Raw genomic sequence first — 24,333 nt, 5'->3', positions numbered from 1 at the left:
ATCCCCAGGTTGTGCCAGTCAGGTTTCGTATGATTTATTTATTTATTTATTTACTTTGCTTGTATACCGCAGTTTCTCAGCCCGTAGACGACTCAACGCGGTTCACAACAAGAGCAAAAAGTCAATCGTACAACATACAATATTTAAAACCATTAACAGCATAATATACAAAATAATGACACATCAATAAGAACACATTAATGTCTCGTAACTAAAATCGTGATCCAATTCGTCATCCATAATTCCGTTTCCTATATTCATTGTTCAATTGCACTATTTATCTGAACGCCTGTTCAAACAGCCAGGTTTTTAGTTTTCTTCGAAACACCATTAACGATGTTGTATGATGTTGTTTCTAGCTTGGTAGTTGATTAGATGTCCTTTGACCATTATCTGGCCACTTGGAGTGCTTCTGGTGTTGCCACAAAAAGGTCCTCCATTGTGCATGTAGCAGGCTCAGGTTGCATTGCAGCAGGTAGTCTGTAGTTTGCTCTTCTCCACACTTGCATGTCGTGGATTCCACTTTGTAGCCCCATTTCTTAAGGTTGGCTCTGCATCTCGTGGTGCCAGAGCGCAGTCTGTTCAGCGCCTTCCAAGTCGCCCAGTTTTCTGTGTGCCCAGGGGGGAGTCTCTCATCTGGTATCAGCCATTGGTTGAGGTTTTGGATTTGAGCCTGCCACTTTTGGACTCTCGCTTGCTGAGGTGTTCCAGCGAGTGTCTCTGTAGATCTTAGAAAACTAGTTCTAGATTTAAGTCGTTGACCTGCTGGCTGATACCCAAACAGGGGATGAGCTGGGGATGTCTCTGCCTTGGTCCTTTCACTATTGGCTGCTACTTCCCGGCGGATGTCAGGTGATGCAATACCGGCTAAGCAGTGTAATTTCTCCAGTGGTGTGGGGCGCAGACACTCTGTGATAATGTGGCATGTCCTATTAAGAGCCACATCCACTGTTTTAGTGTGGTGAGATGTGTTCCACACTGGGCATGCGTACTCAGCAGCAGAGTAGCACAGCGCAAGGGCAGATGTCTTCACTGTGTCTGGTTGTGATCCCCAGGTTGTGCCAGTCAGCTTTCGTATGATATTGTTTCTAGCACCCACTTTTTGCTTGATGTTCAAGCAGTGCTTCTTGTAGGTAAGAGCACGGTCCAGAGTGACTCCCAGGTATTTGGGTGTGCTGCAATGCTCCAGTGGGATTCCTTCCCAGGTAATCCTCAGAGCTCAGGATGCTTGTCTGTTCTTAAGGTGAAAAGCACATGTCTGTGTTTCAGATGCGTTGGGAATCAGCTGCTTTCCCCTGTAATAGACAGTAAGAGAACCTAGAGCTTCCGTTCTGCTGGCACAGGGTGTAACTCACTGCACCACCGAGGGCTCCTTCTCTCTCTACTCAATTGATGACTGACGTCTCTCCCTCTGCCGTGACACCTTTTGGGGAGCCACGCCTACTTCTTCGCGCGGCGGGCCAATCAGCGCGCGCTTATCCCCGCGAGCCCCGCCCCTTTCTCATCTTGTTTCGCTGCAGGGCTGCTTGAGGAGCCACGCCCACTCTATCGCGCGGCAGGCTAATCAGCGCGCGCTTGTCCAATTGAGTTCCGCCCCTTTCCGAGTCTCGCTGTTTCTCCAAAACAGGAGGGGAAGGGCCACGCCTACCCCCTCGCGCGAGGGGCCAATGAGCGCGCCCCTTTCCTCGTCTCGTGGGCGTTGCGTAAGCGGCGCGAGCGGGCGTTGCAAGGAGAGCGGACCGGTCTTCCTCACAGAACCAGGAGGCGAGCCCAGAGGAAGCGGAGCGTCGTCTTTCCTCCTCCTCGCAGGGACCGAAAAAGGAAGCCTGCGTCGTCGGTTGCGGTCGCTTCATAAAGCAGGGAGCTTCAAGGTGAATGAGGCGCGGCAGAGTAACGAGGGCTCGTTCTCACAAAGGGACAGGAGCATCTTTTCCGACCCTGCTGCTCCTGCTTGACTCCTGTGGCCCAGTTGAGCCACTCCCCCCAAAACTGTTTGCGCCTAATTTCATTTCCTTTGGCGTCAGGTTGCCAGGTGTCCCTCATTATTGCTGTGGCCCACTCTGGTGGTCAAGGGGGTTCTATGTGGGAAGTTTGGCCCAATTCTATCGTTGGTGGGGTTCAGAATGCTCTGTGATTGTAGATGAACTATAAATCCCAGCAACTACAATTCCCAAATGTCAAGATTCTATTTTCCCCAAACTCCACCAGTGTTCACATTTGGGCATATTGAGTATTCGTGTAGAGTTTGGTCCAGATCTATCATTGTTTGAGTCCACAGTGCTCTCGATGTAGGTGAACTACAACTCCAAAACCAAAGGACACTACCCACCAAACCCCTCCAGTATTTTCTGTTGGTCATGGGAGAACTGTGTGCCAACGATTTAGCATTCTCAATCGTTGGTGGGGATTTAGAATGCTCTTTGATTGTAGGTGAGCTATAAATCCCAGCAACTACAACTCCCAAATGACAAAATTATTTTTTTTAGTGGGTTGTTGGGTGTCTTGTGTTCAAATTTGGTGTCAATTCATCCAGTGGTTTTTGAGTTCTGTTAATCCCACAAACAAACATTACATGTTTATTTGTATAGATGTCCCTTCCAGGGCTGGTAGGTAAACGTTTTCCCCTGACATTAAGTCCAGTCGAGCCTGATTCTAGGGCTTGGTGCTCATCTCCATTTCTAAGCTGAAGAGGCGGCGTCCGTAGACACTTCCAAGGTCATGTGGCCGGCATGACTGCATGAAGTGCTGTTACCTTCCCACCGGAGCGGTACCTATTGATCTACTCACGTTTGCATGTTTTCGAACTGCTAGGTTGGCAGAAGCTGGGGCTGACAGCGGAAGCTCACACCGCTCCTCAGATTCGAACCTGTGAGCTTTCGGTCAACAAGCTTAGCAGTTTAACCAACTGCGCCACCAGGTGCTGGTAGGTGCCCCATATTATAAGGGATGCCTTCCACCTGGGATTGAAAGCCTGTTCCTTGTATATAGGCTGAACCTGAATCCCGCATTTTGGGGGTGTGGGCTCTTCATAAAGACAGACACCCAGTTTTCGCCTTAGATAGTTTGCTCTAAGGCAGTGTTTCTCAACTTGGGGTTCGGGACCCCTGGGGGGGTGGGGGTCGCGAGTGGGTGTTGAAGGGGGAAGTTCTGTGTGAGAAGTTTGGCCCAATTCTATCGTTGGTAGCCTTTTAAGTCCCTTCTATGTTTTTCAGTGTTTTTATGAGTGAAGGACATACATTGGGTTGTTAGGTGTATCGAGTCCAAATTTGGTGCCAATTGCCCCAGTGGTTTTTGAGTTCTGTGAATACCACAAACGAACATTACATTTTTATTTATATAGATTGGCATACTGGCTGATAGCCAGAGATGTCAATGCCTTGGTCCTTTCTTTACTGGCTGCTACTTCCCAACAGATTTCAGGTGGTTCAATACCGGCTAAACCAGTGGTTCCCAACCCCCTTTTTTAAAACCAGGTACCACTTGAGCAGGAACCACTCTCCAGCATTAGTACCAAAAGTGTTACGAATCAATTTTTGGCCAACTTTAGATTCAGCTTGGTTATTTGAGGTGCTGATTCAGAAAACTGCATTGGATAGACCACATCAGCTCTAGTTTCTGATACAGAACATATGCCATCCAGTAGTCGCCATCTGCTCGCCCACAGAAAACCATATTTCATAATCTAGAGCTGATGTGATAGTAGTAATCTTTTGTAGGTAGTCAGCCTTCCCCTCCTGACATCCCCGTTGCCTCGGCACTATAAGAGGGTTTCGCGAAACCAGTCACCCTTATTGCCGTGTAGTTTTGAGGCAATGGTGTAGTAATAGTGAGGCGGTCTATGGATCACAGGTTGGGAACCACTGGGCTAAACATTATAATTTGTCCAGCGGTGTTGGGCGTACACATCCTGTGATAATGTAGCATGTCTAATTAAGAGCCGCATCCACAGTTTTAATGTGGTGAGATGTATTCCATCCTGGGCATGTGTATTCAGCAGCAGAGTAGTAAAGCAGAAGAACAAATGTCTTCACTGTGTCTGGTTGTGATCCCCAGTTTGTGCCAGTCAGCTTTCATATGATATTGTTTCTAGTGCCCACTTTTTGCTTAATATTTAAGCAGTACTTCTTGTAGATCAAAGCAAGGTCCAGGGTAATTCCCAGGTATTTGGGTTGCTGCAGTGCTCCAGTGGGATTCCTTCCCAAGTAATCCTCATTGCTTGAGATGCTTGTCTGTTCTTAAGAGGAAAAGCACACATCTGCATTTTAGATAGATTAGGAACCAGCTGGTTTTCCTTGCAATAGGCAGTAAGAGCACCTAAAGCTTTGGAAAGCTTCTGTTCAATGGCCTGCTTTCTCCTTTCTCCAACTCTGAGAAAGTCTCAATAGCAACACTCTGGCAATGATGAGCAGACCCTTTTCGTGGCTCTTTCTTTCCTGCTGCCATCCGGTTCCCTCGTACATCTTCTTCTTCTCTCTTTTCTTCCTTCCTTCCTTCTATTATTATTTATTGTTATTATTAATATTAATAAATCTCCCTCTCTTTCACAGTGACATCACATAGGGCCACTCCACCTAACAACAGCCAAACTACTTATATCCTTTTCTTTCCCTCATCTCTGGGACCGAAAGGTTTTTTTAAAAAAGTTCAAATCCCTAAATTGTTTGAAGTTTCATAATGAATGGTATGTTTGCCAAGTTTGGTGTAGATCCATCCCACCATGTAGGTACCTTTGTGATACAAACCAGCCAGCCAGTCAATGGCTTTTATATTTATAGACGTGTGAGGCGTAACTACAGGTGATTAATTATTCCAGTTGTTGGTCTGCCTTCAAGTTGCCTGTTGAGCCAAGAGTTGTGTTGTGTTTTCTTAGACATGGAATAACACTATGTAACCTTGTTTTTTGTGCTATTTTAATTTGTAATTTGCTGTTGTTTTTGTTTTAATCTGTATGTTGCCTGGGCTTGGCCCAATGTAAGCCGCCCCGAGTCCCCTTGGGGAGATGGAGGCGAGGTACAAAAACAAAGTTGTTCTTTTTTGTTCTCGCATTATAAATGCAATTTCCTAAATGGTTCTATCATAAAAACATGGAAAATGTTCATTAAACTATTGTCACAAGCTTTCATGGCCAGAATCACTGGGTTGTTGTAGGTTTTTCAGGATGTATGGCCATGTTCTAGAAGCATTCTCTCCTGACATTTCACCTGCATCTATGACAGGCATGAGGACCTCACAACCTCTGAGGATGACTGCCATAGATGCAGGCAAAACATCAGGAGAGAATGCTTCTAGAACATGGCCGTACAGCCCAAAAAACCTACAAGAACCCGGTTTATTAAACTGTCAAAACATTTTCGTGGGACATCCAGCAGCACATTTTCCTATCGTTTTTCACGAAATATCTCATCAAGTTTCAACCAATTCAACATAGTTTGTGGCAGCCACAAAAACAAAGTTTCTGGAGTATAACAACAACTTTCAAAGTAAGTACTGCACAATTAAACAGGAAATAACATTTTCAAACCAGGAACTGAAAATTTTTCAAATTTTGTACCATAGTGTAATCAGAGGTGCTTTTGTCAACTCCTTTCTTTAAATTAGAGTCTACAGAACCTGATATTTGTTGGTAGTCTCCCACTGAAATATCTAATTAGCTTCCAAGATCAGATGAGGTGTGGTGCCTTTAGAATATTTAGCTTACCTAAATGAGAAAAAGGATAATTACAATGCATGTGAACATGCCATAAGGCATAATTAATCTGCAAAACTCTTGGGCACCCCACCCCCCTGGCGTGGATGCACAACATGGAAGTATCACCAGGTATGGGAGGCCTCCTCCCCAGGTTTACAGGAGAAAAATAGGGGGAATTGAATGAAGTTTAGCAGCCATGCCATGATTTGCAGTGGGCAGGTCGAGCAGGGCATGGCAGGGAAGAGAATGGAGTTTGCAGTATTTTGTAGTAGGAGTCACTTGTCCGTTATAAAGCTAAGGGGCAACATTCTGACACTTTGTGTAGGATCTAGATACAGAATTTATTATTACTGGCTGGAACTCCTTGAAGTTTCCCCAAATGCAGCAACTTGCTTGTTTCCATATGGGAATGGCTATAGCTTACTTATATGAAAAAGATTGCTGTTGTTCTGCTGGTAGCTTGGTATGTACTAACAGTGGTTTGAAAATGCTTTGATAAGGCCAAAATCATCTGTGTATTCTTGGCCCTGGGTAATTTACGGCCCCTCCCCCTACCCATTTGTAGCATCTTATAGGAGAGGGATGCAGTTGTATATGTGTACCTTCAACTTATGGCAACTTGGCGGATTTTGGGAGATTTTTTAGACAAAGATTCTGCAGTGATGCTTTTGCTTGTTCCTTCACATGCAATACAGTCTCCGTGACCTGGTATTTGCAGTTGGTTTCCCATTCAAGTACTAGCTTCCAAGACCAGGCAGGATTTGGTGCCTTTAGGATATTTAAGCCTTGTTGGCTACTACTGTAATGCATAGTGTTGAGAAATGTACAGATTTCCCCCAGTGATCAATGTATAATATTGGCTGTTCCTCCACAGGTGCTCATGAAAGAGAGTCTGGTTTTTGAGATGCTTTGAGTTTTTGTGTTTAAATGCACTTAGTATTTACACATGGGAAAGTAAAATAATATAACATTGCAACTGTTTTGTTGCACTGGTGTCAGTATTTCTGCTGTGGTAATAACAGTAATATGAGAACCACTCTAGAGTGAATGTGCAGTTATGGCATAGGACAAAGTGAATTATGCTGCAACTTAATACCAAAGGCTTCTGGCCATCATTGTGAAACCGTTCCTACAGACGCATTCTTACGTTCATGACACTGGCTGTTCTGCCCCACTTGGGTAGATACTGGGGGAAAATGGGACAGAACAGTGTGTACTACTGCAGAGTCTGCTTTCTGTCTTAACCCTCGCTTCCTTTTGTTGTTGTTTTGATGCCGGTGAGCCCAAAGTTTAATGAAAGTAGTCCCCCCCCCCTCTGTTTTTGGACAACTATGCTGCTTAACAAATTGTGGGAGTCATAGTAAAAAAAGTAACTCTTCCAGGCTGACAATGGCCATGTGTAGCTGAGCCCTGTAAGCAGTCTGCAAAAGGGCAGACACTAGGCGAAGTGTCTGCCTTCCAGAAGGGATCCAAATTGGTAGAGAGTTTTTCCTGGTTAGAGGAGGAGCTGGCGTTCAATTAGAAATGTCAATTGCTGTGTGTCCATTGTGGTGTTTTAGTGTCACAGGTTTGCAGTGATGCAGTGCAGATGCAAAAGACAAGTCTGAGAACCATTGTTGTGTTCCACTTAGTCATGTGAGCAGCAAGTGGAAGCAACTTAGATAAAAAAATTTCAAAAGGATTTTTGACTCAAATGGGAGAAATTAACTCATGATGTCACACTCATTTTCGTTGAGAGCGACATCAGCCTTATGGTTCCCTTCAAAGGGCCATTGAATCCATGAAAGGAGAATCCGTGGATACAAAAGGCCACCTATAATTTTTATAACGTTCAGTGTTTTTTAGTTTTTACCCAGTTTGTGTCCCCGGATGTTGTTGAATGACAACTTCCATCACTTTTGACTATCTGTCATGTGGATTGTGTATAGCGGGAAATCTAGCCCAACACCACCTGTGGCTCTGAGATTGGTAAAGGTTAAAGGACATTTTAACATCAGACATCATATCCACAAGCCTAAATCCAAACCCACTATCCAGACTAAACAGAACAAAGGGCAGCCTTCCAAATGTTACAGTATCATAACACCCATCAGATCTAGTCTTGATGTCTAATGAGGAGGAATACAGAAGCTCTTGTCCAGCAACTGGAGAGCCACATGAAATAACTGGGCAGGTTGGATTTAGTGTGCAGGTCTTCAGTTTGACACGTGTTTCAAATAGATGGAGGAAATTAAACTGCCCTCCTATCATGCTGTTAAAAGTGAAGTTGGAGACACAGTAGCAGGGATGTTCTTTCATGCTAATTTAGATCAGTCCTGAAACGGTATGTGGAATGAATATGAATGAGTCACAGTTGGTGTGTGTGCCAAGAACAGTCTATTCTGTAAGCTATTGAGTATGTAATTCAATAGAGATAAGGAGATTTTATTCTATCAAAAAATAAAACATGTTGGTAGGATGCACAGCTGACAGTATTCAGTCATGTGGAGGTTTAACTCAGTGCTCTAGACTAGATGCCACCTCTGCATTGTTCCATATTGAAAACTTTGTCAGGTTCATAAATGGATGAGTTAATACACTTTTTCCTAAAGTCTCCTCTCCAGCACACTACCATATTGAAATCTTTTGTTCTGCTCAAAACATTTTGACACCTTTATTTTATATTCTGCACTTTAAAATAAATCACATTGTAAATCTTAACTGTTGCAAATATATCTACAAAATATGAATGTTGAAGATAGCCATTGATAGCCTAATTTTCTTATGATATGTTATTTTAAAATACCTTAGACCAGGGGTCCTCAAACTTTTTAAACACAGGGCCAGGTCACAGTCCCTCAAACTGTTGGAGGGCCGGATTATAATTTGGGGAAAAAAAACATGAATGAATTCCTTATGAACACTGCATATATCTTATTTGTAGTGCAAAAAACACTTTAAAACAATATAATAATTAAAATGAACATTTTTAACAAATATAAACTTTTCAATGGAAAGTGTGGGCCTGCTTTTGCATGATGAGATAGGATTGTTGTAGTTGTTGTGTGCTTTCAAGTAGTTTCAGACTTAGGTTGACCCTGAGCGAGGGCTAGGTAAATGACCTTGGAGGGCCGTATCTGGTCCCCGGGCCTTAGTTTGAGGACCCCTGCCTTAGACATTAACATCAGAAAAGGCATGTAGGTGGTGTCTCCCCCAATCTCTTTTTTCCTATAGGCCCTAGATAACTTGCCCCTTGCTATAAAAGAAAGAGAAAAAAGGAGAAAGAGAACAGATTTTGCAGTGTGCCTTGGCTTAGAAGCCATTTTCTTTTTCCAGAGACAACTATACGGGTGTCAGTTCTGAAAACTGAGTTTCTTGAGGTACGGAAATGAATAAGTTCATGGCAGGAGTTCTAATAAGGTGCCCAGGAACGTACGTACTCAATCTTATTTGATGTACAGTTTTGTTCAATTCTAGAATGGGGGAGAGAAGAAAAAAATCCAACTTTTTCCATGTTGGGAAGACAGTAAAATAAAATGTATCTTCTCGAACAACCAAAATGCACAAACACGTTTATTGGTTTCTAGGTGACCATGTGTCCTGTTTTACGGAAGAAACTGCTGCATATTCAAGTTTGACACATGGCAGTCCTCCGCATGAGGATATAGTCAACGGAAGAGCCAATCCTCATTCTGTTTAAAGAGGAATTGCAGGAAGGCTGAGCAACTAGTCAGTTGATCCCAAGTGAGAGGTCACCATATCAGTCCTCTCCAGTATGAGCCCATGTGTTGTATTTCTGTTTATAGTCACTTTTTTAGATGTACATATATATTTGTGGATTGACAAGCAATTTTACCAAAGTGGGGTTTAGGGAAGTAGATTCTGTCTACACTACATCGTTATTTCTTGGCAGGAATCCAACGCAAATCTAATTAATTTAGAACTTGGTGAGATTTTCTTCTGCATTTGTATACATAGTTAATATTATACCACTTAGTTATTGTTTTCCCCATGTCTGTGAATTCTCTCCAATCCTCCCATTACAGAACAGCAACTTTCCGGCTTTCCTAAAAAGAGGGTAAAGTTACTGATCAATTTATACTACAGTCCTACACATACTTCTTCAACAGGAAATTCCACCAAGGTCAAGGAAACTTATTTAAGGGAACTACTTTTCAGGAAAAAAATGTGCAGGTGTGTACAACTGAAGTCTTATGGATACTTGTACCTTTAGACCAGAGTCGGGGATTGTAGTACCTATGAGCCCCCCCCTCCCCCCCCCCCAGATTTCAATATGGTAGTGTGCTGGGAGTGGGGACCTTAAGAAAAAGTGTGGATGGGATTTGTCCTTTGCCCATCTTAAATTATCACATGATATGTGCTGACCTATACTTAACTAAAAAATAATATCCAATTGAATTTACTTTCTAGTAAACATAAGATACAGCTGCACATTTTATGGCTTCTTAACCAACATTATTTTATAATACTCTGAAGTTTCCACATGCTGTCAGTGAAATTTCATTGCTAAGTTAAACTGACATTCATATCCCCCACTGATACTCTCCCTGCAATAAATATAAAAAGATCTGCCCTGTGAAATATGTAGCATGTGCAAGTGAGAACTAGAGACTGGCTCTGTGCTTTGGATACACCTCCCTTACATAGTATAATGCAATTTGTCACATGTTATGCTATCAAACAGTGTTATCAAGTGCTTTGTTGAAAGAGCTTACTTATAAAACTCCGGAGGGTGGGAGGGATAATCAAACTACAGGACCTGAGTAGAGAGCTGCTTTAACTATTGTTTAAACATCCTTGGGTTTTATCTTGGAGATCTAAATAGTAGGATAAGAGTAACATGTGGCCTCTTTCTGCTTGGTAACCTGCCTTCCAAGTCAGTCATCCTGTCCTTGTCCCCTAGAACTGGGGAATTAGTGATAACACATGTCTGTGATGAAAATGTTTTTCAGTTTTGTCAGTTTTTATATATTTGGGGGCACTGAATAAAAACGTCATACCACACACAATTCCTTCACAACAATAGCCTCTGGTCCAAGATCATTTATTGAGATTAGTGGCCAAGGGTGCTTCCCCACTTAGCCTGACAATATATCCTCTACATCAGCTGTTATTTTTTTCTTTCTTTCATGGCCAGTTGCACCCACTAAAAAGTCATCCTCTGTGCAACCAGTAAATGTATTCTTCTCTTTTTTCAATCTCTTTGCATGAAATGTGCATATGGATGGGGAAAGTATGGCCCATAGGCTGCATGCATCACTTTTGTGGCACTGAACCCATTTTTAAATTATGTAATGCTCAGGTGACAGTCTCATTCAAATTCCACAGTGCATACAAATATGTCAAACAACAAGACCTTTCTCAAACCACCTGAATGCAGAAAAATTGCCCCTTCTGAAACATTTCAATTTCCTTTTGTTTTGCCTTCAAACAGGAAATGATGCAAGATATACGTAGATGGAGATGTAGCCCCCAAAGTCACATATACCCACTTCTAGTGTAGGTAAATGGGATTGAATGGATAGGAGAACACTGTGGTGATTCTTTATGTGTCCAAGTCTAGAGGTCAGAGGCTGTTCTCTTTTGATAAATTAGCCAGCATTCAACATTGCACATATGTTATTTGTCATATATGACATGTTACATTGCCATAGCTCTTGAACCAGAATGTAATAGTGGGGCTGTTTTTTGTTTGTTTATTTGTTTGTTTTTTCTTTTATCTCTGCCTCTTTGGAAAGAGGTAGGCTGGACAATTCTGCCATATTAGCATTGACTTTCTTGGATGTTTTGTGCAAATCAGCACTATTAAGGTGTTTATTTGTTTGCCAATCCCTTTATCCCAAGTTGTGCTTGATCCCAGTTTGTGCTTGATCTCATTGCCTCTGGAGCTGGCCTGCACAGTCACCATGAATGTTTGCTCTCACAAGGTGTGAAATGTCTATTTGTTTTTTCAGCCAGCTTTGGCAGTGTGCTTCATATGATTGAAAGAAAGGAATGAAAAATAAAGCTGGATGCTTGATACACAATGATCTGTCACTTTAGAATCGGGGGTAGGAAAACCAATACTGAACATATAACATCAATTAAATATTTTTTTTAAAATGAAGCGGGGATCAGAGAAACTTCTCATTGTTTGACTGATGTAAATAGGGGTAATTAAAAACCCCTATTTACATTATGCATAACTAATTAATAGGAATAATTTAAAAAGCATTTGGTCATGCTTCCAACTGTGTGGTTGTAGATAGGCCCTTTCTACACCTATCATTTTCCTTCCTCCACATGGAATTTTACTGTCTTTGCCTGATGACGAAGTCTTTGATCTTCAAAAGTTTGTGTGATATTTTGGGGAAATTTTGGGTAGCCCAATAAAGGTATCACTGCAAGACAGATTTTGTTTTTACAGAGTATCAATCATAGTGTTAGAATTTTATTTCTAACCCTATTTATAAACCCAGTCTTCCTTACTGAGAGGGGCAGCAGAAGAATGTATGCCTAATAGCACTATGTAACACAATTTGGGGGAAAAATCTGTTCCTGGTTTGAAAGTGATATTTCCTGTTTAACTGTGCAGTACTTGCTTTGAAAGTAATGGTTATACGCCACAAACTTTATTTTTGTGGTTGCCACAAACTGTTTGATTGGTTGAGACTATGAGATATTCACTGAAAAACTATAGCAAAATGTGCTGCAGGATGTCTTGCAAAAACAAAGTTTTTCCATGTTTTTATGATAAAACCAATTAGGTAATGACATTTGTAACCCATAGTAATACACAGTATTACTATGTATTAGAGATGCTGTGAGTTCCCTCTGGTGGTAGATGATACAATATAGCAATGTTTTCCATCATAATTCAAAATAAGCTGGTTCGATTAAGGCTGTTGCTTTAGCTAAGCAAAACTCTTAATTGTGATGGAAAGATATTCAGTTTTCTTTTGCCACTATCACCTCTCGCTACTGCTTCCCTCACTACATTAAAATATTTGGCACATTTAATATTGCTTATCTCAGATAGGAACACCACAAGTAGCACTGTTGCCATCAGCATAACATCATGCTTTATGGGATAAAGCAATCCACTATCATGGAAAGCTCATATCTTGGTGAAATGTGCCATATATCTTCTTAAAATGTACCAAGTTCTTAAATCATTCCCTTGGAAAGGTATCAGTTGAATAAGGAAGATACGTTTTAGCTGAAAAAGAAGCCATCTGAAATGTCACCCGTTTTATTACAGCAAACAGTATTTCAGCAATTGGAAGACCTCAATCAAGGAAAAACGTTTTTTAAAAACTTTGTCAAAACAAATGAGACTTTCTATATTAAAATAGAGTGTATCTCATTTTGATTTTACCCAGTAATGCTTGCTGACAGTTCCTTGTTCTCCAGTGACTGTTCTTGAATGATAACAAGGCAGTTGGTTGTACAGTTGTGCTTATCTTGACTGGTTCAGGGCACAAAACTGGGGAACATTTTTATCTCTATATTACAGAAAAGGTGGAGAAAGTAACAAATAGAACTTAATAGTATTGTGGGTTTTTATTACTATGGAATCTGTTAATATGCATATTACTTACTAAATGGTGTCTCAGAGCTGCCTGCATGTCCAATTCTTGGTATCATTCTACAGGTAGGAGGACACCATTTGTAGTCTTTCAATCCACAGACAAGCAAAGAATTAACCCACCACCCATCCCTCTTTCCCAGGCATGAGTTCAGTTCTTTCCCTGTCTTACCTTTATATTATGCTGTCTCTTAAAAATTCCCATCCGTAGTCTTGCCGTCACTCCCCCATCCTATTATTGTTGGAGTGGAGGAATGAGTAAAAAGTTACAGAATAGACAATTATTTACAGAGCTAGTTTGTTCTCAGATGTGCCTACTGCTGACCACATCATTTTATAACTGTTTTCTTCACAGACCAGCCCTTAATGTGTTATGAAACCTTCCTTATCTCTTAGCACAATGATCCAGGCAGCTCTAAATTCTCAGAGAAGCTGAAAACATCAAGAGTGTGTAGAAGAACTGATGTGTCTGCTTCAGGAGGCAACCAACACATAAACTGGCACGTTGTCTTCGTCTGTTAACGCTACAAGTAAGTTGTTGAGTAGGAAAGGGAAACAGTTAATTTGAAGATGTTGTCTATGGAATATAAGAGGAAGCAGTATCAAGAAGCTGTGAAAAAAATCTATTTCAAGTGTTAGAGCAGAGATGGGAATCACGTGGCCCTCAATAGGTAGCTGAATTATTATTCTCAACATTTTTCGCCACAGCCTCTGTTTTGTTCTTATTGTGTAGACTATGCCCTTGTTTTTTAATGTTTGTTAAGTAGTTCTTTTAAAAAATATATCAAAAAAATCAAGGAAAATCAAGAGGCAGCTGGATGTGGGGAGTTAAAGTTCCCCCTACATGCATACAGGTTCCATTCTGGAGAGCTACACATTTGTTTGTAGATAAAATGGAAAGAGAGGACTCAGTATATGCAATGTATTTGATCTGCTGGGTTGTTTGTACCTCAGTTATGTGTCAAGTAAATTATTATCATTTGTAGGCATTGGAAAGGTAACTACTCTCCTAAAAAAAAACCCTTGATATGGATCTAATTTTTTTAAACCAACTATTATTTTTTTAAAAAAACCTAAATTACTTGTTTTCCCTTTTATTAATACATACATGTAGCTGTGTTGTTCCATAGGTAAATATCCTAACATTTTGGTTGATTTTAATAAAGGTATTGCCCTGTTGTTGTCTCTCTGTGTGTACATGAATAAAAAAATGTATAAAAATGCTAACAATGTGCTTAAAGACATTGTTGTATCAGTCTCTGCTATTCAGATTTTTTTTAATCGGAATGTTTTTTGTAGCTCAAAGTGTATGTGTTAGATATTAAAGTGTTAGTGATACATTTTCTTGTATCCTGTACAGCAGGGATCCCCAAACCTTTTAAACAGAAGTCTGGTTCACAGTCTCTGAGACTATTGAGCAGGTGGACTATAGTTTGAAAAAATAAGAAACTCCTATGCATACTGCATATATCTTATTTGTAGCGCAAAAAAACCCCATGAAATAACAATACAGTTTAAACGAAGAACAATTTTAACCAACATAAACTTACAAGTATTTCAGTGGGAAGTGTGGGCCTGCTTTTGGCTGGTGAGATAGTCAAGTTAGTTCTTTCAGACTTGGGACAATCCTAAGGGGTCAAGTAAATGACCGTGGAGGGCCACATCCAACCTGCAAACTTTAATTTAGGGATCCCTGCTTTACAGCCAATCTTTGTTATGGAGTAAATCTTCAAGCTGTTTAACCACAGGTAAAATTAATTTCATTAGAAATTAAACAAAACAGCTAATTGTCAAACAGGTAGGCCATTGGGATTGCTCCCTGCAGAAGACAGCTGCAGTTCCATAGGATAATGGTGAAAATCAAGTTTGTTATGATGATATGTTTTCTTTTCTTTCTTCTGCAAATAGGATTTATGATGATTGGGACGGTGGTAATTGGAATTGGAATGGCAGGATCTGTACGGATCAGAGACTTGCTGAATCCTTTGCCGTCCAGTGCTGCCGAACACCTGAAACTGCTGGGCTTTGTGTCTAGGTGCGAAAAATTTCACAATATATATTTGCATATATATGTGTGTGAGAGCGTTGGTCTGTATGTATATAAATGTCAAGATTCGCCTCAGAACTAAGGCCTAGTTGCATGAAAGAAGATGTGGGAAGGCAGGCTGAGAAAATGTATTATTATTGTTGTTACAATATTCATTTGTACCCCATTTTTTGTGGCTCACTTTCCTCCCAAGATTGCTACCATTCAAATTGTACTGTGCACTGCTAAAAACAAAAGTTAGAATAGCCATTGCCTTCTGAATATTTTGCTAAATCTTTCCATCTTTTCAGAAAGTTTAAGAGATATGTTCAGCTGGACATCATTAGCCAGTGGAATGACTATCTCAAATGTAGTGATTCAAATGTAGAGATAATTCCATAAACCCACTAATGAAGACATTGCTGAAAATGTTTTAACCTGTCAAAGTGAAAGAATCTAGAGCAGGAGGATGCTTGAATCTATTGTTGACTTTCATATTTTGTGTGCAGTAAATATACTCTGGAGTTTGGTTTGAACTGTAAAGGTGCTATCTAGGTTGCCAAATCTAATGTAGAGATTGGGATTCAGCACCTTGGATAGTTCCTGGTCACTATCTGGTGGAGCCCCATTGCAATTAGCTTTATACCTTTATGTTTTAACATGTTTTTATCTGGGTTGTTGTGTTTTATGATGTTTTTACTTTAATGTGTTTTGTTTTATGGAATTTTTTTTGCTTGTATGTCTTGTGGACACTATCCCACATGTAAGCTGCCCCGAGTCCCTTTGGGGAGATGATGGGGTATAAGAATACAGTAGCAGCAGTATTAGTTGTTGTTATTCCTTTAAAATTCAAACTAAAACCCAGACTGGATTCAGCACCCCGCTGATGGAAGCCACCAGCTATCATTGCTGCAAGAGGGTTCTGTAGGAAGAGACATTACGTTTTGATATTTCAGATATTCCTGGATGTAAATTTGTTTCTGCAAGGCCATCAGTCCATGATTGAACCACAACACCAATTTGGGTATCCAGATTCTAATTACTAAGATACTGATACTGTTCTTTGAATTCTTTCTTAAAGGATTCAGTTAAATCTGACTGTGTTGTAGATATAGCAGATATATTTTGATTCATTTTTTTAATGTTGAAATTAGGCGATCTCTTGGCAAGGTTCAAGAAGTGAAACAAATAAGTCTTCAAGAAGCTCTGAACAGTAATGAAGTCAATGCAGCCATCATCAGTACAGATAACCAAAACCACAGTGAAAGTGTCAGGTATCCATTCTCTAAAAATAATTATTTCTCCATCATTACTTTGAATGCATCATTGACCCAAATTATAAAGCGCAAAATTCTCACTCATTGTTATCTCACTCATAATATTTGGCAATATAACCAAGTGAAACTACTTTTTTCGTGAATTGATAGTCCTATGCATTTACAAAACTGCCTCTGCTCAAATTCAAAAACATAGATGACATCTGATCTTTCCCTGTTACAATTTATGTTCATTTCATCTTGCAATATATATTATATGCGCCACACAAGTACTTGGATTATAAACTTAGATGTTAGAGGACACAATGTAAAGTGATCATTTATTTCTAGTGTCTATAAATGTCCCCTGCTTCTGTTAGTGGTAACCTTTTTGATGTATTCTAGCGATTATGCTGGGAATGCTAGGAATTATTGTGAGGGTACTGTATACAATGTAACAGTATACAATGTAACATATGCTAATTTTTCCTCTATAAGGATGTGCCTAGAAGCTGGAAAACATGTCCTTGTTGAATACCCCATGTCATTGTCTGCAAAGACAGCACATGAGCTCTGGGGATTAGCTGAGCAAAAAGGTAATTTATACAATTGGAGCCATAGATAATCGTTGAAAAAACCGCAAGTAGGTAAAGATTTTTCTCTTGTCAGCAGTCATTTGGGGAAGGATAAGGGATTCGGGGGCAAGGAGATTATGAATTTTAAATTAAATTTTAAGTGTATTTATTATATTTTAACTGTATTTTAATCTAAATCCAAACAGTACTATTTAATTGGGGTTTTTTTTAATGTGTTCACTGTGTTTTAAATTGTGACCAAAGTGCTGTCTTGAATCTCCACAGGAAAAAAGGGGTATAAAGTAAATAAATAAAAATTATGTGGCATCAGTTTCAAAGATACTTATAGTATAAAAAATCCCTTGCAGCATAAAGATGAAAATAGATATGTGGAAATCCTCCTTTTTGTAAAAAGCTGATATACTGATCTATTAAACGCCAGATATCTCTTCTGTTGGTTCCATAACCAAACCAGCATATTAATATGTGGTTTTATTGCATTTTATTCCTACTTGCACAGTTGAAAACATTCCTCCTCTTCCTTAGCCGGTGGAATGACTATCTCAAATGTAGTGATTCAAAATGGGTGCAGCCAGTTCACACTTAGATCTAGGCCACTGGTCTTTGGGATACCAGATGTTAGTGGACTCCAACCCCCAACAATTCTAGCTGTTATGACTGGTGACCAGAGATGTTGGGCATTGTAGTGTTCTTCTTTCCTGAATCTTTTATAGTTTTTTGCTTTTAGTTCTAGGAAAGGTGAAAAATATGTTGTATTTTTTGTAGAAAATAAAAGTAAGAAAATGTGGAATGATGACTGTGATTTTCTTGCTTGTCTTGGCTAATAGAGATTGTAGCTTTTCTTGTTTGTGCAAAGAATATTCCTTTATATTAAAATGTTATGGCACATGTGTCAAACTCAAGGCCTGAAGGCTGAATTCGACCTGCAATGTTATTTTATGTAGCCCTCCAGATGTTACGACTACAGATGTTACGACTCCAGATTTTCCTGTATTCCTTATCATTAGGCATCATGACTAGAGCTATTTGGTTTTGTGATACAGTAACATCTGGAAGACTGCAGAATAATGGGATTTGAATTGAGGTACAAGACTTACAACTACAATATCTGACTTTAAAGTGTTCTTTAACATTCCCCCAACCTCAGAGCCACAAGTATTGTGGGTCAACATTTCCTATTATCTTCAATCCACATGATGGATAATCAAAACTGATGGGAGTTGTTGTTCAATAAGATCTTGGGACCCAAACTGGGTAAAAACTAAAGGGCACTGGACACTATGTAATATATATATATCTACAGATTCTCCATTCATGGATTCAGTGGCCCTTTGAAGGCACCATAAGGCTGATGTGGCCCAGTATGAAAAAGGGTGTGACACCCTTATATTTGGGACAGGGGTAACAGTTCAAATAGTAGCTCAATATAATTTATTTCGAAGCAAATCTGCACAACTTTTGATACATCAGTTATTAATGGTAGATCACCTAATAGTCTTGAGTTTGCTCCTTTCCTGAGTTCAAATACCAGGGAAAAGTGAAGCAACTGATAGGATGTAATATATGGTGAATGAGCTTTGATTAGTATGGTGATTCACAAGATGTCTAGATATGTAGAGAGTATTTTACTCATGAAGTAATATAATCTATAGCTGTTCCTCACTCCAATTCCCTCACTCAAACAAGGTTTTGGTGGCATTACTAGCTGTATGACAAAAAATTCAAGTTATTTGATAGTTTTCCACAAGAAAATCAACACAGTGTCATTGGTCCCACTCCCATTTTGATCCATTATTTCTTAAACTTCATAATGATCTTGGTAATCCTATTAAATCTGCTTTTCTTTTAATGGCAGGTAAAATCCTTCATGTGGAACATATTGAGTTACTGACAGAAGAATACAAACAACTAAAGAAAGAGGTGGAAGGGAAGGAACTTGTGAAGGGAACATTACATTTCACAGGTTGGTTAACATTTGGGTTGACACAACTCTTATCTGATTTAAGCTTTGAGTTCATTAATTTACTTGAACCTTTTGCTGTCAAAGATTCCTTATCACGTTGACATAGATTTTCTGCATTCCAGAGTTATTCCTGTGACGCTTTCCATTTTGGTAGTGTGGGATTGATGTAACTATACTGTAAAATATGTATCCTCTTTGACAACTATTGTATTATAGGCCACAATGTTGTGTTAATAGGCTTATCTGAATGGCAGAAATAAACTTGATTTGCTAAGCCAGAACTATCCAATTGACATAGGACTGAACTATGATAGTTTGACTTATAATTTCTACCGGCTATTTTTGTTCCGAAAGGTGGTCCACTGAATGAAGAGCGTTCAGGCTTTCCAGCTTTTAGTGGGATTGCCCGCCTCAGTTGGCTGGTCGACCTTTTTGGAGACCTCACAGTTACTTCTGCCACAAGGGAAGAGCAGAAAGAAAAAAATTATTCCAGAATGACCGCACATTTCCTGACTGCAGATAAGAGGTTGGTCTCATTAGATTCTAGTAAACATTCAGTTTAACCATAATAATGCGTTTGCTAACTTGCTTAGTTTTTTAAAAATCTTCCCCTTAATATATTTATTCAGTAACATTTATTGGAAATCGGGAAACAGTTTTGATTTTGATTTTTCTAAATACTAATTGGATCAGTAACTGGATACTAAGTTTGATTTGTTAAGAACTTTAGTAAGTCATAGCAATCTAAATATGTTGGTTGGCATCCTATTATAGTTTGCTGATTTTTACTCATCAAACTGTCATGGAGCTAGAGTCAAAGTGTTCCCCTGAGAATGTCACCTAAACTGGCCCTTAAAATTAACAGTAATATTTATTTATTTCGCGTATTTCTACCCCTCCCTTCTCAACCTCCAAGGGGAACTCAGGCGGCTTACAAAAGGCACAATTCGATGCCTGCACAAACAATAAAAATATAACATATATAAACAGCAATTATAAACAATCAATTATACATCACAATCAATAAAACCAATCTCATGCTCAATGTTCGCCAGCTCAGAGTCCGTAAATTCATTCCACATTGTCAGTTCCTATCAATTCTAGTCGTCATTGTCCTTTATCTATCTGCCAGGTTACCCAAAAGCCTGGTCCCAAATCCATGTTTTTAATTTCCTTCTAAAAGAGAGGAGGGATGTCGATGACCTAATTTCCCCGGGGAGTGAATTCCACAGGTGAGGGGCCACCACCAAGAAGGCCCTGCTCCTCGTCCCTACCAATCTCACTTGTGATAGAGGTGGGACCGAGAGCAGGATCTCCCCAGAAGATCTTCAACTCCGAGGCGGGACGTAGAGGGAGATGCATTCGGACAGTATTATCAGAACTTTTACAAGGATACCCATTGTGTGCATGAAGTCTAGTAAATCTGAAGACGTAGTGATGAAAAGCATTTAAAGAGAGGATCTGATTCAGATCCTCGTGACGATCATGCCATGTGATCTAGATAACTTTCCCTCTAATTCCAGATCTGTGTAAGTTTCACTATGGAAAATTCTGAAATGCTGGGCTGGGGATGTGGATCTGACAGGGAAATCTTACCAATTGTGACTTCTCTTAGCTAAAGTCTAAAGAATACTTGCAACTTTTTCCATACTAGGAAATGTTTGGATTTTTCATATTTTGAGTCTTTTTTGCTTAAAAAAAATCTTTGTACATAAAAGTTTTACATGTTTTGAGACTTTTAACAAAAATAATTAGATACACATACCAAATTAGGTTTTTGCACATATCTTTGACAAATACTCTTATAATATTTTCTCAAGGGAAAACATCGGAAATTATATTGCTTTTGCATGTGTTGGTGAAAGTGAAGATAATCCTAGTATTAATACTGTACCATTTTTACCTGGCAACGCAAATAGGCAAGAAAGGCTTATGAAGTGATGGAGATTGATAGGAATTAATTTCATGGCTACACTCTTTTGGTTTATATTAAGTTATTCTTTAAAAAGGCAATGATTTTGTAACTTTTTCTGAGAGATAAAGATCACCAGCAGAGGGAGCTAGATGTTGGCAGAAAGCATCCAGAAAGCCATTTACAGGCAGTCCCCAAGTTAAGAACAAGATAAGTTCTGTAGGTTGGGTCTTAAGTTGAATTTGTATGCAAGTCAGAACAGGTACATTTTTAAAGTGTAACTCCAGCCACACACACACACACACCTTGGATAGCATAGGGAAGGGTTAACACCCCTGTGGTTTGTTTTGCTGCCTGTGTCCCTGTTGAGAAGATTTCACCTCACTTTCGATCCCTGTGATAATTACATTGTGAAAAAAATACCTTGTTGTGGAAACAAGGATTGGTGATAAATCTTTAGTGGAGACACCTTTTCCAAGAGTAAATTTCCCTTCTGAGGGGTAGATTCATGTTTACTTCACCATGCTTCCAGTGTCCAGTGTATGACTTTCACTGGTGAAGTTTTGGAGAACTGGCAGAGCCATGCCTGAATTGCTTATGGGAATCAGTCATTTTGTATAAAAACATTACTAGTGTGCATTGTTAGTAAGATATAATATATAGGTATTTTCTCTCTCACACACAACTAAAATGGATAATGATGTAGGAATGATGTTCCTTGACATTACGTTGAAACATGCCATCTATATAAATAAAAATGTAATGTTCGTTTGTGGGATTATCAGAACTCAAAAACCACTGGATAAATTGACACCAAATTTGGATACAAGACACCTAACAACCCAATGTATGTCCTTTACTCAAAAAAAATTGATTTTGTCATTTGGGAGTTGTAGTTGCTGGGATTTGTAGTTCACCTACAATCAAAGAGCATTCTGAACCCCACCAATGAGAGAATTGGGCCAAGCCTCCCACACAGAACCCCCATGGCCACAGCAACACGTGGCAGGGGACAGCTAGTAAATAATAAAACAATCAGTAGTAGTTCCTAATGTCACAGCTTTTATTTTTCTGCTTTTTTTAAGCAAGTCTTTTGCATGGTCCAGTTTCCTTTTTTGAATCCTTTCTATGCCTTTTTATTTAACCTAGGCCTCTGACTTGGATTGAAGAAAGGGCACCAGGGATGAAAAGGGATAAGACCATAAACTTCTGCTTCAAAAGTGGGTGCTTGGAGAGGCTCCCAGATGCTCCTCGTGCAGCTGTGGGCATCTTCATGCAAGACCTGATCCTCTTTGCCAAAAAGTTGCTGGGCCAGGTTTCCAAGGAGGAACTGGCCGCTGAGAAGAGACGTATTCTGCTATGTCTTGAGCTTGCCGAAGAGATTCAAATGCACTGCGAGCAGCCACAAAACATCTACTCTTGAAACTGCTTTGGAATACTGGATTAGTCACCTAGAACTACTGCTTCTTGTTCTCTATTTTTTCCTACAATTTTCCTCTCATTTGCCAAGCTTCCTATTATAACTAGTAAGAGTTTTCTAACAAGTATGAAACACTCCAAGCCTTCTGTGTTGCTTTAGGTTTATTTTAACCTGGCAAAGCAAGATACTATACAACTATTACCCTGCCTTCATGCATGATACCTTTATAATCAAAATCTAGTGAAGAGATGTCCAGATATATTACTTCAGATACAGGTGCTATGGCAGCAGTTTGCCTTTTCAACAGATTATATTTTTATGAATTATATGGATTTCAACTAAAAATCTTCCTTATTTGCACAATATGTCTCGGATTTCTTTTCTGTTTTTCATTTTTACACTTAGGGCTTTATGCTTTTATAGTTTAAAATCTTTATATACTTTGACTTCTTGCACTTTTCTAATTATTGTGGGCCTCTTCCCAATATAAGAATGTGGGAGCAATTCTGCAAATTGTCTTCATTTGTGAAAACAATCCATGATAGCAGAATGACATTGGAAAATGCAATTCTGAGTTACATTTTCTTGTTTCACTCTTGAGGAAGTGTTAGTTGAACCAATGAGTGTGACTTTCCCAGCTATTGTGCAGGATGGAATCTCGATATTAGTAAGTCTTTTGAATATTACTGAAGTCAGAAAATAACATTGCTTGGGGCTGAGGTTTTCTCTTCTGAAATACTATATATTTCTTGTGCTAGTCTATGACCGAAATAAATGATTTGATTTGATATATTGGGATAGGAATTATGTAGCCTTCCAAATGCTGCTCAACTGCAGCTCCCAGCAGCCCCAACCAGGATAGTGAGGAATGCTGGAAATTAGTACAGGATGCTGAGAATTGCAGTTCAGAGCCATCTAAAGGGTCACATGCTTCTTGCCTTGGTAGGTAACTAGCTGAGATAAAGATGTAAGTTGCACAGTGCAAGTATCCCTAAAACACATATTTATATTTTATGCAGTTTGAATGCAACTTGAAGATCAAAAACTTCTCTAACAGTTTGCTTACTTGGCCTCATGCCAAAATGAAACTTGAGATTCCAGGACCATGTTTTGATCCTGCTGGTTGCCTTCTTGGAGCTAATTCAGTCTTCATTTGATAAAGTTCATAACTAAAGAATTTTGCATTGTAAATTTTGTTTCTGAGTGCTTGTGTGTGGTGGAAACTTGAAATGCCACTTCAGATACACTCGATAATGTCCTGCTATTGTGATATTACTTGTGCCTGTAGTCAACTTGAAGGGGAGAAAAGAACTGTAAGAATTATTAATACAAATTGCCAGCCAACATTTGTCTATTTGGCCTTGTTAAAGTACTCTGCCTTGAAATTGCTTCTCTAAATTCTGAGTAACTCTTCGCCACTTGCTAATCCATAATATCTCAAGACAGATATGCACAATAAACTCAATTATTGGAAGATTTGAATTTGCATGTGTTGTTAGGGTAATTATGAAAAAGAATGTATAAAACACATGGGAACTGTTGAAATACTATAGAGCGAGAGTTAAATTAGATGTAGTATGACTCTGGGAGGTACAAAAAAAAAGGGAGAGTCATCCAGTCCTAAAATATACTGAGAGATGACAATATTCCAACATTTCTGGGATTGTGCCTTTAACTTTGTCAAGTTTCAAGGGATTCAGCACAATCTACTGTACTTGTAAATGTGCCTCTCTCTTTCTTATAGCCTTGTTTTTTGCTTTATGGTTGCCTGTAATGTTCCTTAAGTCCTCAATGTAAGCTTTTGAGGAAAGCAAAATAATAATAATAATAATAATAATAATAATAATAATAATCTTCCAGTTGGACTTCTAAACAAGATGGCATTCCCAAGTTTCTTTGCATAT

The 24,333-nt window shown here is 39.4% G+C and overlaps 1 protein-coding gene across 2 annotated transcripts; it reads left to right on the top strand.

The window, feature by feature from the left end:
- Nucleotides 1-1,693: 1,693 nt before the first annotated feature.
- Nucleotides 1,694-22,792, top strand: BLVRA (biliverdin reductase A). 2 transcript variants are annotated; one of them, XM_067470170.1, is made up of 8 exons: nucleotides 1,694-1,871; nucleotides 13,653-13,786; nucleotides 15,165-15,291; nucleotides 16,437-16,556; nucleotides 17,037-17,134; nucleotides 18,990-19,097; nucleotides 19,452-19,623; nucleotides 22,159-22,792. In XM_067470170.1, the coding sequence occupies exons 3-8, from the start codon at nucleotides 15,170-15,172 to the stop codon at nucleotides 22,430-22,432; spliced, it is 894 nt and encodes a 297-aa protein (XP_067326271.1). In that variant the 5' UTR covers nucleotides 1,694-1,871; nucleotides 13,653-13,786; nucleotides 15,165-15,169; the 3' UTR covers nucleotides 22,433-22,792. The 2 variants fall into 2 exon arrangements, with proteins under 2 accessions (XP_067326271.1, XP_067326270.1); XM_067470169.1 differs by having other exon boundaries at nucleotides 13,612-13,786.
- The last annotated feature ends 1,541 nt before the right edge of the window (nucleotides 22,793-24,333 follow it).

The sequence above is a fragment of the Anolis sagrei genome, chromosome 6 (genome assembly GCF_037176765.1).
Source record: "Anolis sagrei isolate rAnoSag1 chromosome 6, rAnoSag1.mat, whole genome shotgun sequence".
In the NCBI taxonomy this organism is placed as follows: Eukaryota; Metazoa; Chordata; class Lepidosauria; order Squamata; family Dactyloidae; genus Anolis; species Anolis sagrei.
Note: the sequence above shows the minus strand (reverse complement) of the source record. Positions and strands in the feature narration are given on the sequence as shown.

Excerpts from the sequence above, each read along its gene's own strand:
- BLVRA (XM_067470170.1), top strand. The coding sequence starts at position 15,170 with ATGATGATTGGGACGGTGGTAATTGGAATTGGAATGGCAGGATCTGTA. Across the intron at positions 17,135-18,989 it reads GGGATTAGCTGAGCAAAAAG|GTAAAATCCTTCATGTGGAA; the intron begins GTAATTTATACA and ends TTTTAATGGCAG. Across the intron at positions 19,624-22,158 it reads TTCCTGACTGCAGATAAGAG|GCCTCTGACTTGGATTGAAG; the intron begins GTTGGTCTCATT and ends TATTTAACCTAG.